The sequence below is a fragment of the Hippocampus bargibanti genome, linkage group LG09, assembly GCF_051943395.1.
Source record: "Hippocampus bargibanti isolate YZ-2025 linkage group LG09, ASM5194339v1, whole genome shotgun sequence".
NCBI classification, from domain to species: domain Eukaryota; kingdom Metazoa; phylum Chordata; class Actinopteri; order Syngnathiformes; family Syngnathidae; genus Hippocampus; species Hippocampus bargibanti.
The window spans coordinates 21,480,735-21,494,217 of NC_142742.1; the positions used below are offsets into that span (position 1 = coordinate 21,480,735).

The following is a 13,483-nucleotide window of genomic DNA, read 5'->3' on the forward strand; positions in this document are numbered from 1 at the left end:
TACCCTTATGTTTTCACTGTCTCTTGTGGTGTCGTGATACACTTGGTGGACTGGTATTTAGGCAGTGGGATCGATTAGTACTCAGTGACGGTGTGAATGGTTGTTCAACTGCCTTCTGTCTGAAGTAAGTTATTGGCTTCATTGACCCTATTAAGGATAAGTGATGTTGAAATTTGATTGATGGCTGGAAATATATCTTCTGTTTAGAGTTGACAACATAAGCACTTGTCAGATTCTAGAAACCCTATAATTATGACCTGACCTTAAATTGCGGTTTTCAGTGAGGTTGAGTGCACTCACACCATTTTGCTCAATATCTCATAATGGTTACGAAAATTCATGTCGGAGAAAATTTTCTTCAGGACACCGTCACACCACAATTCTTTTGCAAGAAACACCACCTTTTGTTTCCACAGTCAAATAAAATTCAAATCCTGTGGGAGCAAATTAAAAAATATTAGTCAAAGCAAAGTTTGACTGGGGCTTGTGCAATCCGTTCCAATTGTCTGCATGCAGGTCATTAATAGCAATGAGTAGCTAATTCTGAATGCAAATACCTGGAACAAATAAATCAAACAAATGTCTGCGCCGGGGATCGTGTTTGGGAGCCTTAATTGTCTGTCTTTGCTTCAAATTCTGTGCGAGTTAGAAAGGAGATAATTTGAAGTTCAGCTTTGTGACAGGTGCTGGAGGCTAAAGTGGGGGGTGGTCAAATTTGCAAAATGTGGTCAGGCCACACAGTGATCTTGCCGCGAGAGTTTAAGGCTTCGGTTTTATAGTGGGAGGTGCATTGAAGCGGTTTTCTTGGGGACTTCTTGGTGGAGCCTAAAGAGAATACGACACTTCTGCGCACTGTTTCTCTCTACTACCCATTGCCTAAACACAGCCTGACAGGAGGAACACAGTGAATCGAGACCTGAGAACAATTAGACAGTGTTTTGCGGCAAGTCTGGATTTGCATGTGCAACAGCACCTGCTCCACACTTTGATTATGCGAAGGAAAGATTTACGAAAGTAGATCAGCACATTCATATGTGTATACAACGGTATGATCACAGTCACTGTTTCTCATGTTTTACAGAGCCATTTCCGTCTCCTCTTTATCAAAGACAAAATAAAAATAATAATGAAAACAGCTCTCTCTCTCTCTATATATATATATATATATATATATATATATATATATATATATATATATATATATATATATATATATATATATACAGTAAAGTCTCGTTATATCGATATCGGATATATCGATAGTCCCGGTTATATCGATACTATTTCTATGCACGCACGGAGAAAATTACATGCAAACAGGGTCGGATATATCGATATCGATAGTCCCGGTTATATCGATATTTTTTCGGACTCCCTTGAATATCGATATAACGAGACTTTACTGTATATATATATATAATTTTCTTTGAATCGAACACAAAGCTTTTCTTGACCCCATGATTAAAGTCTCGATTTTTTGTGAATTGCGATTCATTACAGTTTTCTTATTATGTACTCCATTGTATAGAAGGCCATTCATATGTTAATTCGTAACTTTTCATCTTGAAAGTTTAAACAACTTTTTGCATGCACAACCATTAAATAATCCATTAATGTTGACATCTTGTAGCTTATTATTTGTTATTCGTGTATTTATATGCCACATGTCATCGAAGTTGATGCTATATTGCTCATTCACAGACCTTCATATATGCTTCATATGTCGTGTCCTTCACTGGTTTGCTTCGCTTGCATACAACTCGAATTGATACGGAAGGACTTCTTTAATCGATCGCAAACCACGTATGCTTCCCTCTTCAGAACTATTTGAAACATCTTAATAACTAGATGAGTAACAAGAAAGAATCTTCTCTGAATCTAAACTTTCTGAAGCCATTGTTTTTATTCTGGGGCAAGGCAGTTTGTGGGTGGGCCAGAATCGCCGGATTCACCCTGGTTCCCAATGTGACGTCATGAACAAGGCAGGACTTTCTGAATCTCTCCAGTTTCCAGCTCATTAGTGACAGTTTTGGGCAACTTTAAGTATTTCTTACTGGTGTTTTGCATTTGACTAAAAATCAGCCTGCATGTTTTGGATATTTTAGATGCTATAAAACGTTTTTCTGATGTCAGTTATCCACGCAAAAAAATGTTGTCTGTTGTCCTTTAAGGCGAAACAAGAAATCATCTGATCTTTTTAGACTAATAATCTCATGTGTATCAATCATGATACCACAGTACTGACCAAACATTAGATGTGGAATTTGAAATGTGAAAACAGATGACGTTGGATGGCATTAATTACTATATGAAAACAGATTTACCAGGCTTCTGAAAGGGTTATAGAGACAAACCAACAAAACAACCTATATTTACTCTCTGAGGCGATTGATTTGGGATAATTTAATTAGTATAGTAAGGAAATAGTACAGTGTGTGTCAAAAGAGATTTTAATCTATAGAGATACAATCTTAATCCCAAATATCCAAATAGTGATTACAAATGACAATGTACCACATTGAAAAAAAATGTTCTCGTAGGAAGTTGTGTAAGTAACATACTGGAAATTCCTTTACGGTCGTGTCGAATTATAAGATTTGATTTACTCTATGAGAAGCTAATGCTGGTACATTTATTTTGGTCAGCCTTCACTCGATTATTCCATATTATTCACAGGCATGAGCCAGTAAAGATGATGCAAAGGTTTTACAAGAGGGATTTGGATGCTTTTAAATAACTGTTTTCCCCTCAGAGCATGTACATGCATAAAAATAAATCCCGATATGTGTACTACGCACAAACATGAAAATAATCCATTAAATAAATTTAGGCTGTTATGATAGCGTAGACCTTTTTGAGCCTCTATTTCATATTTGATGAATTGGAAACATTGAGGGGAAATCATAATTTCCAACTATTCTTCCTCTGTAAAGCTCACTTGAAATGATAACACAAACAGTCCTGTGAGCCTCCGCAGGAAATGAAAACAGTCGTATAAATTCAATTTGAGGAGTGTTACAAATCAACGGAGAGGAAGATTATTTCGGTCTCTCTACAGTCATCACATTGCATTTCAGAATGTAGTGAGAAAAAAAAACCAACCAAAAAATCCCCTGCGATGACTGCATAATTTTTGGTTTGACACGTTTGAGCATCTTTGAGAGCTCAGTACCTCAGCAGATGCGTGGAATGCATTTACTCTAATCTATGTGCATATTACACAAGCATTCGAAAGAACTCAATAAAAAGACAACGGGCCGAGATTCTTATTTAGCATTAAGTTGGATTGTTTTTCACTCCATCCAACTTTGAAAATTGCAACGCAATGTTGCCATGCCAGAGTCGGAATGCTGTGATTTCACTTTATACAGCAGGAATCATATTTAATTTATCCCAACCTTTAGCACAGCGTCAATGTGCAATCACGGAACATTGGAAGTAAGCTTCTGGTATAAATGGAATGTACTATAATGTCCAGACCGTAATTTTTGTATTTGCAAGTAGTTCAACGAGTGCTATAATTCCTAAAATGAACAAAATAACTTACCCATGGTGCAGTTTGTGGTGAAGTTGGGCTCAATCATAGCCATGTCATCAAGTGTTCCCTGGTCATAGCTGGCTGATATCCGGAAAGGTGAGCTCCCGTGGGTCCCAAGGGTGAGGTGAGCTATAGCCCAGCTGCCAAGGAGAGAAAGCAAGAGCAGGATAATTATGATGAGCAGGCACCATGCCTAACAGACATTCTCGAATCTTCTATGAAGCTTTGGGGTCAGGATGGGTTGGTTCTGCTCAGCCTGCACCCTGACGGCCCATGGGGAGGGACTGTCTGAGACCTCAGTGGAAGAAGATGTGGGAAATTCTTCGTCCCGTTTCATTTCGGTTTGCTTGCCACTCTTTGAGTCTTTCAAGGTCAACCTTTCAGATGATCATGTGAAAGCTGACAACTGTTTGCTGGTAACTGACTTGGGTAAATCCATTAATGGAGGAGAAGAAACTGTTGATTCTCAATTACACGAGGCACTCTTGCTTAGAATGTTGTCCCGCCACAGCTTTCATCTGTCCCTAACTTTATTAAGCAAGTTGTGCTGATTTCACTTGGGGAGACTCAACAAATTCTCAAAAAAGAATTTATCAACATCGCAGGGATAATACTAGTGGGCCTCAATCGGCAGTACATTTGCACCTAAAAGCTAGCAACCACTCATTTGACGACAATGAGGTTAAAATCTTAGCGAAAGAACATAGATGGTTTGAAAGGGGGGTAAAAGAAGCGATTCTTATAAAACAACAAAATCCATCATTAAACCGGTCTGGTGGGGTGAGGTTCAATTTGGATCGCTCATACAATAGCCTGCTTAGGCAAAACAGGTTAGGCAACTTTCACAATGCTGATGAGGGTCGTTATGCTGATGAGGTGATACCGGGGGGGGTGGGGGTAATAGGCCAGTCGTTAGTCAGGAATGTAGGAACAATCAGTGGGGCCACAGGGAGGGGTCCCCTGCCCCCCCCCAACCTGAGAGTAGGGACCTATCATAGCTGTGTCCGGCGCCACCATGTCTGGACATTAGGGATATTTAAATGGGGCCGATACGACCAGTCAGACTTTAGTTCGCTGACGAAGCCTCTTGGATAGGAGGCGAAACGTCCGAAACCTTCACTTTTGTACAGATGACGGCTGAAGAAACCTTCTCATCGATGGACCACTCCTGTACGACTGAGAGCTTACACAGACGTATTGCTGCCAACCTTGGGATTTAACGTTATAAAACATTCCCTGCTCTCTCTCCAACTCCCTTCTCCCCCAGGATTTTGATTATGTCCTTCTTTTAGTCTATGCCACCAGTAAACGTCATTTACCCACATACCATACATTGCAATGTAAAACACTTAGGTCACCGTTGATTGTGATACATTCACAACCCTGCAATAACTATGTATTTGTTCTGCCACTCAACAAAGAACAGACTTCTGTGAAGGTTGAACCACTAAAACAACAACAATAACAAAAACACCAACAACAACAAAAACCTGAAGTTGATTACTTCTGTTCTTATGCCCAAACATCCATCCATCCATCCATCCATCCATCCATCCATCCATCCATCCATCCACCATCCAATCATCCATCCAACCATCTTTTTCCCAATTTGTTTCATCCTTGGTCGTGGGGCATACTGGAGCCTATCTCAGCTGTCAGGAGGCATGTGACACTCTGAACTAGTTGCTAGCCAATTGCAGGACACACAGAGACGAACGGCCGCCCACATTCACATTCACAGCTAGAGACAGACAATTCAGCATATTCGATCAGCCTGCCAAATATGTTTTTGGAATGCAGAAGGAAACTGGAATACCCAGAGGAAACCCACGCAGGCCCAAGGACACCATGCAAACTCCACACAGGGAGGTACCTCTGCACTTTGAGCTCAAGCCCCTAATGACTTGAACAACTGGGCGCCCATAAGTGACATATGGACGTTATTTTGTTTACCTCATGATGTGGCTCTTGGTGAGGCCAGCCTGGTGTTTGGAGTCATGTACTTTGACCCATCGTATGCTACCATACTCACACCAGTACTAAACTACTATGGGCTCAAACTCAGTGAGAACGTTGTTTAACAAACGACCTGTGAGTGCTGATTAAATGGAATGGGCCAGTCCATAGCTGGAGATATAACTCCTTCCTATCATTACAAGTTCACAAATTGTTATTTTGTAGTGTCGTTAACACCTGAAACCGATGTGGATTTATGACAGTGTCCATTGCATTTTTATATTATTGAATTGCCGAAACATGGATCACAAAACATTTCATTTATAATATGTGTTGTCTTTGTTACAGCTTCAGCTGTTGTAAAACCGCAATGTAAATAAGGATGTTTGCATATTCATGCATTAAATGTGAGGGGCTGTGTTCGGTAGCAAACAAAGTCAGTGTGAAAAAAGTAGACAGAACCCAAAACACATGCACACACAACTGAAGCTCCGCAAACATCGTCACTTTTATGATTTCCCAGACGTCTGTGCCCTGACGCCACAGGCAAGTGCTGCTATCTTCTACTTTACTTTTTCTTTTTTAGATGTGTGATTTATATTTTCAACCTGCCTCCGCCCAATTTACTCATTTCACACGGCCTTTCTTAAAGAGGGGGTAAGATGTTGACCATATGAGAAGTGAAACTTCAGCACTATACGACATCATTAGAGGGCATCTGTCATGTCCTATCAAAGGAGCAAAATTAAATGCCAGATAAAAGTCGCCACTGTGGCCATAGTGTTCGACAAACAACCCTCCGTATACACCACTGACACGGCTAAAGTGGCGTATGTCACCAGCCTGCTCGCCGGCCCGGGAGCGGCTTGGGCGTTGGCCGTCTGCGAGTCTTGGCTGGAGCTCCGAGCCTCCTTCCCGGACTTCATCGCTGAGCTGCAGCAGGTGTTCCACCACCCGGTGAGTGGGCAGGAAACAGAGGGCCAACTGTGGACCTGCCACCAGGGCACTCGATGGGCGGCGGAGTATTTTGTTGCCTTCCGCATCCTGGCCGCCGCCAGCGGGTACGATGACCGCGTCCTGCGGGGGATGTTCCGCCGCAGGCTGAATGCGGCCCTGAAGGACGAGCTTGCCACCTGCGACGAGTGCTCCAGCCTACGCGACCTGATCTCCCTCACGCTGCGGCTAGATGCGAGAGAGGACCCGGGAGCTTGGTGCCCAGGCTAACCCCGAGCCACTGGCGGGGATCCGAGGGCGCGGTCTCCGGGCCTCTCTGCGTGGGGGGCACGCAGAGAGGCCCGGAAGGCAGCGGAACCCATGGAGATGGGGGGCGAAAGGGCCGCCCTGCGGCAGCCGGAGCAACGCATCACCGGCCCGGCTTGCCAACTCTGCAGGAAGTTGGGACACCGGGCCCCGGACTGTACCAGTTGGGGGCTTCCTGGAAAGCCCTCTAGTGACATTAAGTCGCCCCAGTCTCCCCAGCTACGGGTCCCGTTAAGGTCCGCGGGCGGGTTCGCGTCACGAAGACTTGAACTGGACGGCGTAATGCACGGTCCCACCAGGACCATACCCGTGCGGGCCTCAGTAGATTCGGGGGCGGACGGCTGTTTTATCGACCCACGCGTCGTTTCTACGTTGGGTTGTCAGGTGGTCGAGCTGGAGGTGAGTCGGAGCGTACTCGACCTCGACGGTCGGTTACTCGTCAAGGTCAAGCAGGAAACCGTGCCGCTTCGACTCGTACTCTCGGGCAACAACGTAGAATATCGTAGGTTCTTTGTGATGCCTTCCCGGTCGGTCCCCATCGTGCCTACCTTGGCTGGGGACCCACAACCCGGCTATCTCGTGGGACGGACCTACCATTCAGGGGTTGAGCTCCTTCTGTTAAGCACACTGCCTCAGGTCGGCCGCGGGCTGGTCGTTATCATCTCGCAGCCACTGCCCTGCGGTTATTAGAAGTGCGAATTCCACATTTCCTCCCTATCCTTCTTGGGCTTCGTCATGGAGTGGGGGCAGGTCCGGGCTGACCCCGCCAAGAACGAGGCGGTGGTAGAATGGCCCACACCCACCTCGCGCAAACAATTGCAGCGGCTCCTGGGCTTTGCCAATTTCTACCGCAGCCGGAAGGCCCTCCCTCTCACTCACCTCCACCAAGATGCCGTTTAAGTGGACGGACGAGGCCGACGCCGCGTTCCGCCTGCTTAAACGGGCATTCACTCACCCCCCTGTTCTCTGTCACCCCGACCCCAACGTCGCCTTCATCGTGGAGGTAGACGCCTCGGATTGTGGAGTAGGGGCGGTACTCTCCCAGCGCTCCTCAGTCGACCAACAGCTCCACCCTTGCGCCTTCTTCTCCCGCCGCCTCAGCCCCGCAGAAGCCAACTACAACGTGGGCAACCGGGAGCTGCTCGCCGCCGTGTTGGCTCTTCAGGAATGAAGGCACTGGCTCGAAGGGGCGAGAGAGCCGTTCACCGTGTTCACCGACCATAAAATCTTGGCTGTCATCCGGGTCGCTAAGAGGCTGAACTCACGCCAGGCACGGTGGGCGCTCTTCTTAACCCGCTTCTCCTTTACCCTCACATATTGTCCAGGAACCAAGAACACTAAACCCAACGCCCTCTCGCGGATCCACGAGCCAGCTGGCAAGAAAGATCTTGTGGAGCCCATCCTGCCCGGCCGCCAGATAGTAGGGGCGCTTCAGTGGGAGGTAGAACGGAGGGTCCTGGAGGCATTAAAAGGTACCCCGGCTCCCGATAACTGCCCAACAGGAAGACTGTCCGTGCCCCCGTGGCTGCGCTCGGAGGTGCTGCAGTGGGGGCACGCCTACAAGGTGGCTTGTCACCCCGGGGTGAGTGGCACCGAGCACCTCGTCGCCCAGCGGTTCTGGTGGCCGTGGCTCCGCGACGACGTGGCGGACTTTTTTCAGGCCTGCCCGTCATGCGCCTGCGGTAAAGCTTCCCACCAGCCCCGGCAGGAATGCTCCGCCCCCTACAGGTTCCCCCGCACCCTTGGTCCCACATATCACTGGACTTCATCACCGGCCTCCCCTCCCCGTGGTAAGACAGTCATCCTCACGATAGCGGACCGGTTTTCCAAGTCGGCCCACTTCGTGCCGTTTACCAAGTTGCCGTCCGCCATCGAGACGGCGGCACTATTGGTCAACCACGTCGTCTGTCTCCACGAGATCCCTACAGACATTGTGTCGGACCGGGGCCCCCAGTTCATGTCCCGGGTCTGGAAGCGGTTCTGCAGGTAGATAGATGTATGTTTTCCTCACAATGTGTACCAACAGTTTTGTTCATGTTTGTCACCAACAAACAGAAGTCTCTGTAACTACTGATGTATTTGTATCGCGCTATATCTGTGCTGACAATCACTGGAATGATTAGATGAACAGTTGTGAGTGGAGCTGCCAGTGCACATCACTCAAAACATCCATCCAACCATCCATTTTCCGTACCGCTTATTCCTCATTAGGGTCGCGGGGAGTGCTGGAGCCTATCTCAGCTGTCTTCGGGCACGAGGCGGGGGACACCCTGAATTGGTTGCCGGCCAATCGCAGGGCACACAAAGACGTACAACAGTTACTCTCACACTCGCACCTAGGGACAATTTAGAGTGTTCAATCTGCCTGCCATGCATGTTTTTGGGATGTGGGAGGAAACCGGAGGACCCAGAGAAAACCCACACGGGCCCGGGGAGAACATGCAAACTCCACACAGGGAGGCCGCTCACTCAAAACATTTCAACTTAATTAGCGGTTGACCATGCATGGCACAGTGCCCGGAAATAAAAATGGAATACAAATGAGCGAAAAAGACTAAAGAGTTGGCAGAAAACTCATGAAATGTTCTCCTTTATGTGAACCCTTCCACCCGTTTTTAAACTCACGTGTTGTTCATTTTTCCTTGGGGTAACTCTTTTTCGACTGTTGTCATTGCTTTAGCCGTGACAATGCTTGGGAGCATATCATTTTGTTGCTTGTCGTTGTGTGCGCCTGTGAATCGACGCCCCAGTTAAAAGAGCTCTGTTGTCTTTATTTGTACTTCTTGGTCTTTTTTTGTTTAGGCAATTATGCCATTTTAGATATGAAAGTTCGTTGGCGGGAAATATTGTCACAATTAGACATTTGTCGATGAGAAGGTTTCTTCAGCCGTCAGGTTGAAGAAACCTTCTCATCGACAACTCTCAGGTTGGGGGGAGCAGAGGACCACTCCCTGTGGCCCCACTGATAGTTCCTACATTCCTGACTAACGACTGTCCCATTTCCCCCACTCCCACCGGTATCACCTCATCAGCATTACGAATGGTGCCTAACCTGTTTTATTGTATGAATGATCCAAATTGAACCTCACCCCACCAGACCGGTTTAATGAAGGATTTTGTTGTTTTATAAGAATCGCTTCTTTTACCCCCCTTTCAAACCATCTATGTTGGATTGGATTTGCCTTTATTAGTCTCGCAGTGGAGAAATTTACATTTCACAGCAGCAAAGTTATGAAAGAAATGAAAGTAGAAAAGCAAAACACAGGAGCTGCTGGAAAGGCAGCCACTCTCGCGTCGCCGTCTTGAAGTCAAAAGAACAAAAAAAACTTAAATAACAAAACAACAAACAAATACAAATAACATGACAACACAAAGACACAGAGAGACATTCATTCTTAAGCACTTTCTGTACCCTCTTTGTTACATGAAGCAGTTCCAGATGAAAGAGGAGAGGATCAAAGCGTCTCTTCACCAACGGATCAGGGACATCATGGTGGAATGTGCACGTCGACTACAAGCTAAATGTTGAAAGCAAACACGCAGCTGTAGCATCCATTGACGAAAAGAGATTGTCTCACATCTCCTGTCCCCCATAAATCAGCTTCAATTCCATCCCGCGACAGTTCCATATACGCATCGGAGCTCTGCGCTGACGCTCCTTCCTTCTTATCGCGGGATCCTCAAGCCATGTATCCATCCAGCCGCAGACTGTCCAACAGCACCGACCTTCCACTGAACAAAGCGGGGCTGTGGAGATGCTGCCCATTACGGGCGCAAAAAAACACAATGGCCCCAGAGCTGTCCAGCGATGACAGTCGAATGGCACCAACATTTCAAACACAATACTGGCATATTCATGCTGCCGAAAAGGCGCAACCGCTCAGCACAGCCTCCTCCTTGATGAATGTCGTGGTCAAAAATGCTGAAAAACAATCCGTATCCATTCCACACGACGCACAACAATACAAAGTGACAAAAGAAAACACAAAAACAAGACAAAAACAAAAAAAAAAAAGATGGCGCCCTACTCGGGCGCCATCTTGGACTCCTGTTCTTTCGCTAAGATTATAACCTCATTGTCGTCAAATGAGTGGTTGCTAGCTTTTAGGTGCAAATGTACTGCCGATTGAGGCCCACTTGTATTATCTCTGCAATGTTGATAAAGTCTTTTTTTGAGAATGTGTTCAGTCTCCCCAATGTACTGCTCTTTACAATTTTCATTCTTACAATGTATGGAATAAACTACATTACTTTGTTTTTCATTTCGTAGCCTATCTTTTGGATGCACTAATTTTTGCCTTAACGTGTTTATCGGTTTGAAATAAGTAGGAATTTTGTGTTGCCAAAGGACTCTGTAATTTTTCACAAACTACTGCAATGTAAGGTACTGCTACTCCTCTCCTTTTTGTATCTTGAGAATTATTGGTTTCATTCCCTATTCTTTCTTTCTGACATTTGTTGAATGACCACTGAGTGTACCCACAGTTAGTGACTGCTCGCCTGATATGTTTTGACTCATTTTCTCTACCTTCAAGGCTAGTTGGTATTAGTTTAGCCCTATGCTGGAGTGTTCTGATAAATCCTAATTTGTGTTGTAAAGGCTGGTTAGAGTCAAAAAGTAAGTATTGGTCAGTGTGCGTAGCCTTCCTAAAGACTTCTGTTTTTAGCGCTCTGTCCTCTTTTATGATTACTTTACAATCCAAGAAGGCTAGTTGGTTCTCTTTAATGTCCTCACGAGTAAATTTAATGTTGATGTCTACAGAGTTGAGGTGATCTGTGATGGATTGAATTTCTTGTTTTTTAATTATGACAAAAGTATCGTCCACATGTCTAAACCAGTGTCTAGGTTTTGTCCCCGGGAAGGATGTGAGGGCCTGTTTCTCCATCTCTTCCATGTACAGATTAGCCACTATGGGTGAAACTGATGAGCCCATAGCACCACCATGAATTTGTTTATAAAATGTTTCCCGAAATTGAAAATTCGTAGTATTAAGGCAGATTTCCAATAATTTGCAGATGTGATCCGCTTTAAGTTTGGTTCTTTCATGCAGAGAAACGTCCGCGAGCAGTCTCGTCCTCACCAGTGAGACTGCTGCTGGGGTTGGCACAGATGTAAAGAGAGAAGTCACATCGTATGATGCCAAAGTTTCCTCAGATTCAAATATGAGGTCTTTGATCCTCTCTACAAACCCTGTGGTGTTCTCTACGTGATATTCTGTGTTACCAACCAACGGAGCTAAGATAGTTTTTAAATATTTGGCTACATTGTATGTAGAGGAGTCAATGCTACAAACAATGGGTCTGAGGGGGAACCCTTCTTTATGTATTTTTGGCAGGCCATAGATACATGGCGTGGCCTCTCTCGGGTATAATCTAAAATACATCTGTTTGCCTATGTTTGTTTCTCTAACTTTTGGAGACAGTCTATCATTTCTTTCTTGTATCTATTGGAAGGGTCCCTTTTTAGTTGCTCATAAGTGTTAGAATCACTGATTAACCTATTTATTTTGTCTTCATAATCCAATGTGTTGAGAAGCACTGTGCATCTACCCTTGTCTGCTGGAAAAATAGTAATATTTTTGTCTTTTTGTAGAGTAGTTAACGCCTTTCTCTCTTCTAATATTATGTTGGACGGAGGTAGTTTGGCACTACTGAGAAGGGCTGATATTTTTAATATATTATATCTGCTCCCCCCAACCTGAGAGTAGGGACCTATCATAGCCGTGTCCGGCGCCGCCATGGCTGGACATTAGGGATATATAAATAGGGCCGATACGACCAGTCAGACTTTAGTTCGCTGACGAAGCCTCTTGGATAGGAGGCGAAACGTCCGAAACCTTCAAATTTGTACAGATGACGGCTGAAGAAACCTTCTCATCGATATTTTGTTCGTACTCCGATTTGTTCTAACTGTGAGGCGTTCGAGAACCGAGGTACCACTGTATTTATTTATTTATTTGTTTATTCATTTATTTATTTACTTGTTGTTGTTTTTGTTGATGATGATCATAGGTCATCTGAGTGAATTGTGAAACTCATTTTCAGCTAACCAAAGAGAAGGAAAGATAGAAATAGAAACCTCTTTACATGGTAAAGTTTCTTGCCTATCGGTGAGAGCTCTCTGAATGGTATAACCAACAAGATTAGATCACAATTTATTTTATAATCAGGAAATGATTAAAGAAAAAAGATTGGAAATAATGCCACATTTATATACAGACACAGATGAGCAACAGGGTTAAAAGCTGAAGGTGCTTCTGTGTTTGATGCTTGAGCAGTCATGCATGGATAGCCAGCATGCTCAGAATATGCCAGGGACGGACGGACGAGTTTGTGTGAATCGGGCACTCAAGATTGATTGCTACCAACTACTTGTTTGAATTAATGCAGATAACAAAATATGAGGTTAGTCATCTCCAACAAATAAAAGCAACAAAACAAGGACACTGGCGTCAGTTTCACTTGGTAATCAGTCATATTACACCAAAAACGCAGTTAATTTATCTTTCGACATGTGAATGGGTAGATTGTGAGCAGAGCAACAATCCATTGAATGTTGGTACAAATTTGTGCTCAAAATTGATTGATGAATTTATTTCCTCTCTGTCATGACAGTCATGTTTTGTCACTTCCCATACTGTCTCCCAAAACTGCAGATTGCACAAACATTGAGCAAATAATTCATCTGAAATCATTGAATCCCATGTTAGGGAGAGGTCCAAGTGAGTG

General features: G+C 44.8%; 1 protein-coding gene across 1 annotated transcript in view; it reads right to left on the reverse strand.

Annotated features, from left to right (window-relative positions):
• Positions 1–13,483, reverse strand: part of alk (ALK receptor tyrosine kinase) — a 498,990-nt gene that overhangs the window by 110,046 nt on the left and 375,461 nt on the right. The window contains exon 5 of the mRNA XM_089004720.1: positions 3,548–3,678. Coding sequence (XP_088860846.1) covers positions 3,548–3,678 — 131 coding nt within the window. The remainder of the gene's footprint in view (positions 1–3,547; positions 3,679–13,483) is intronic.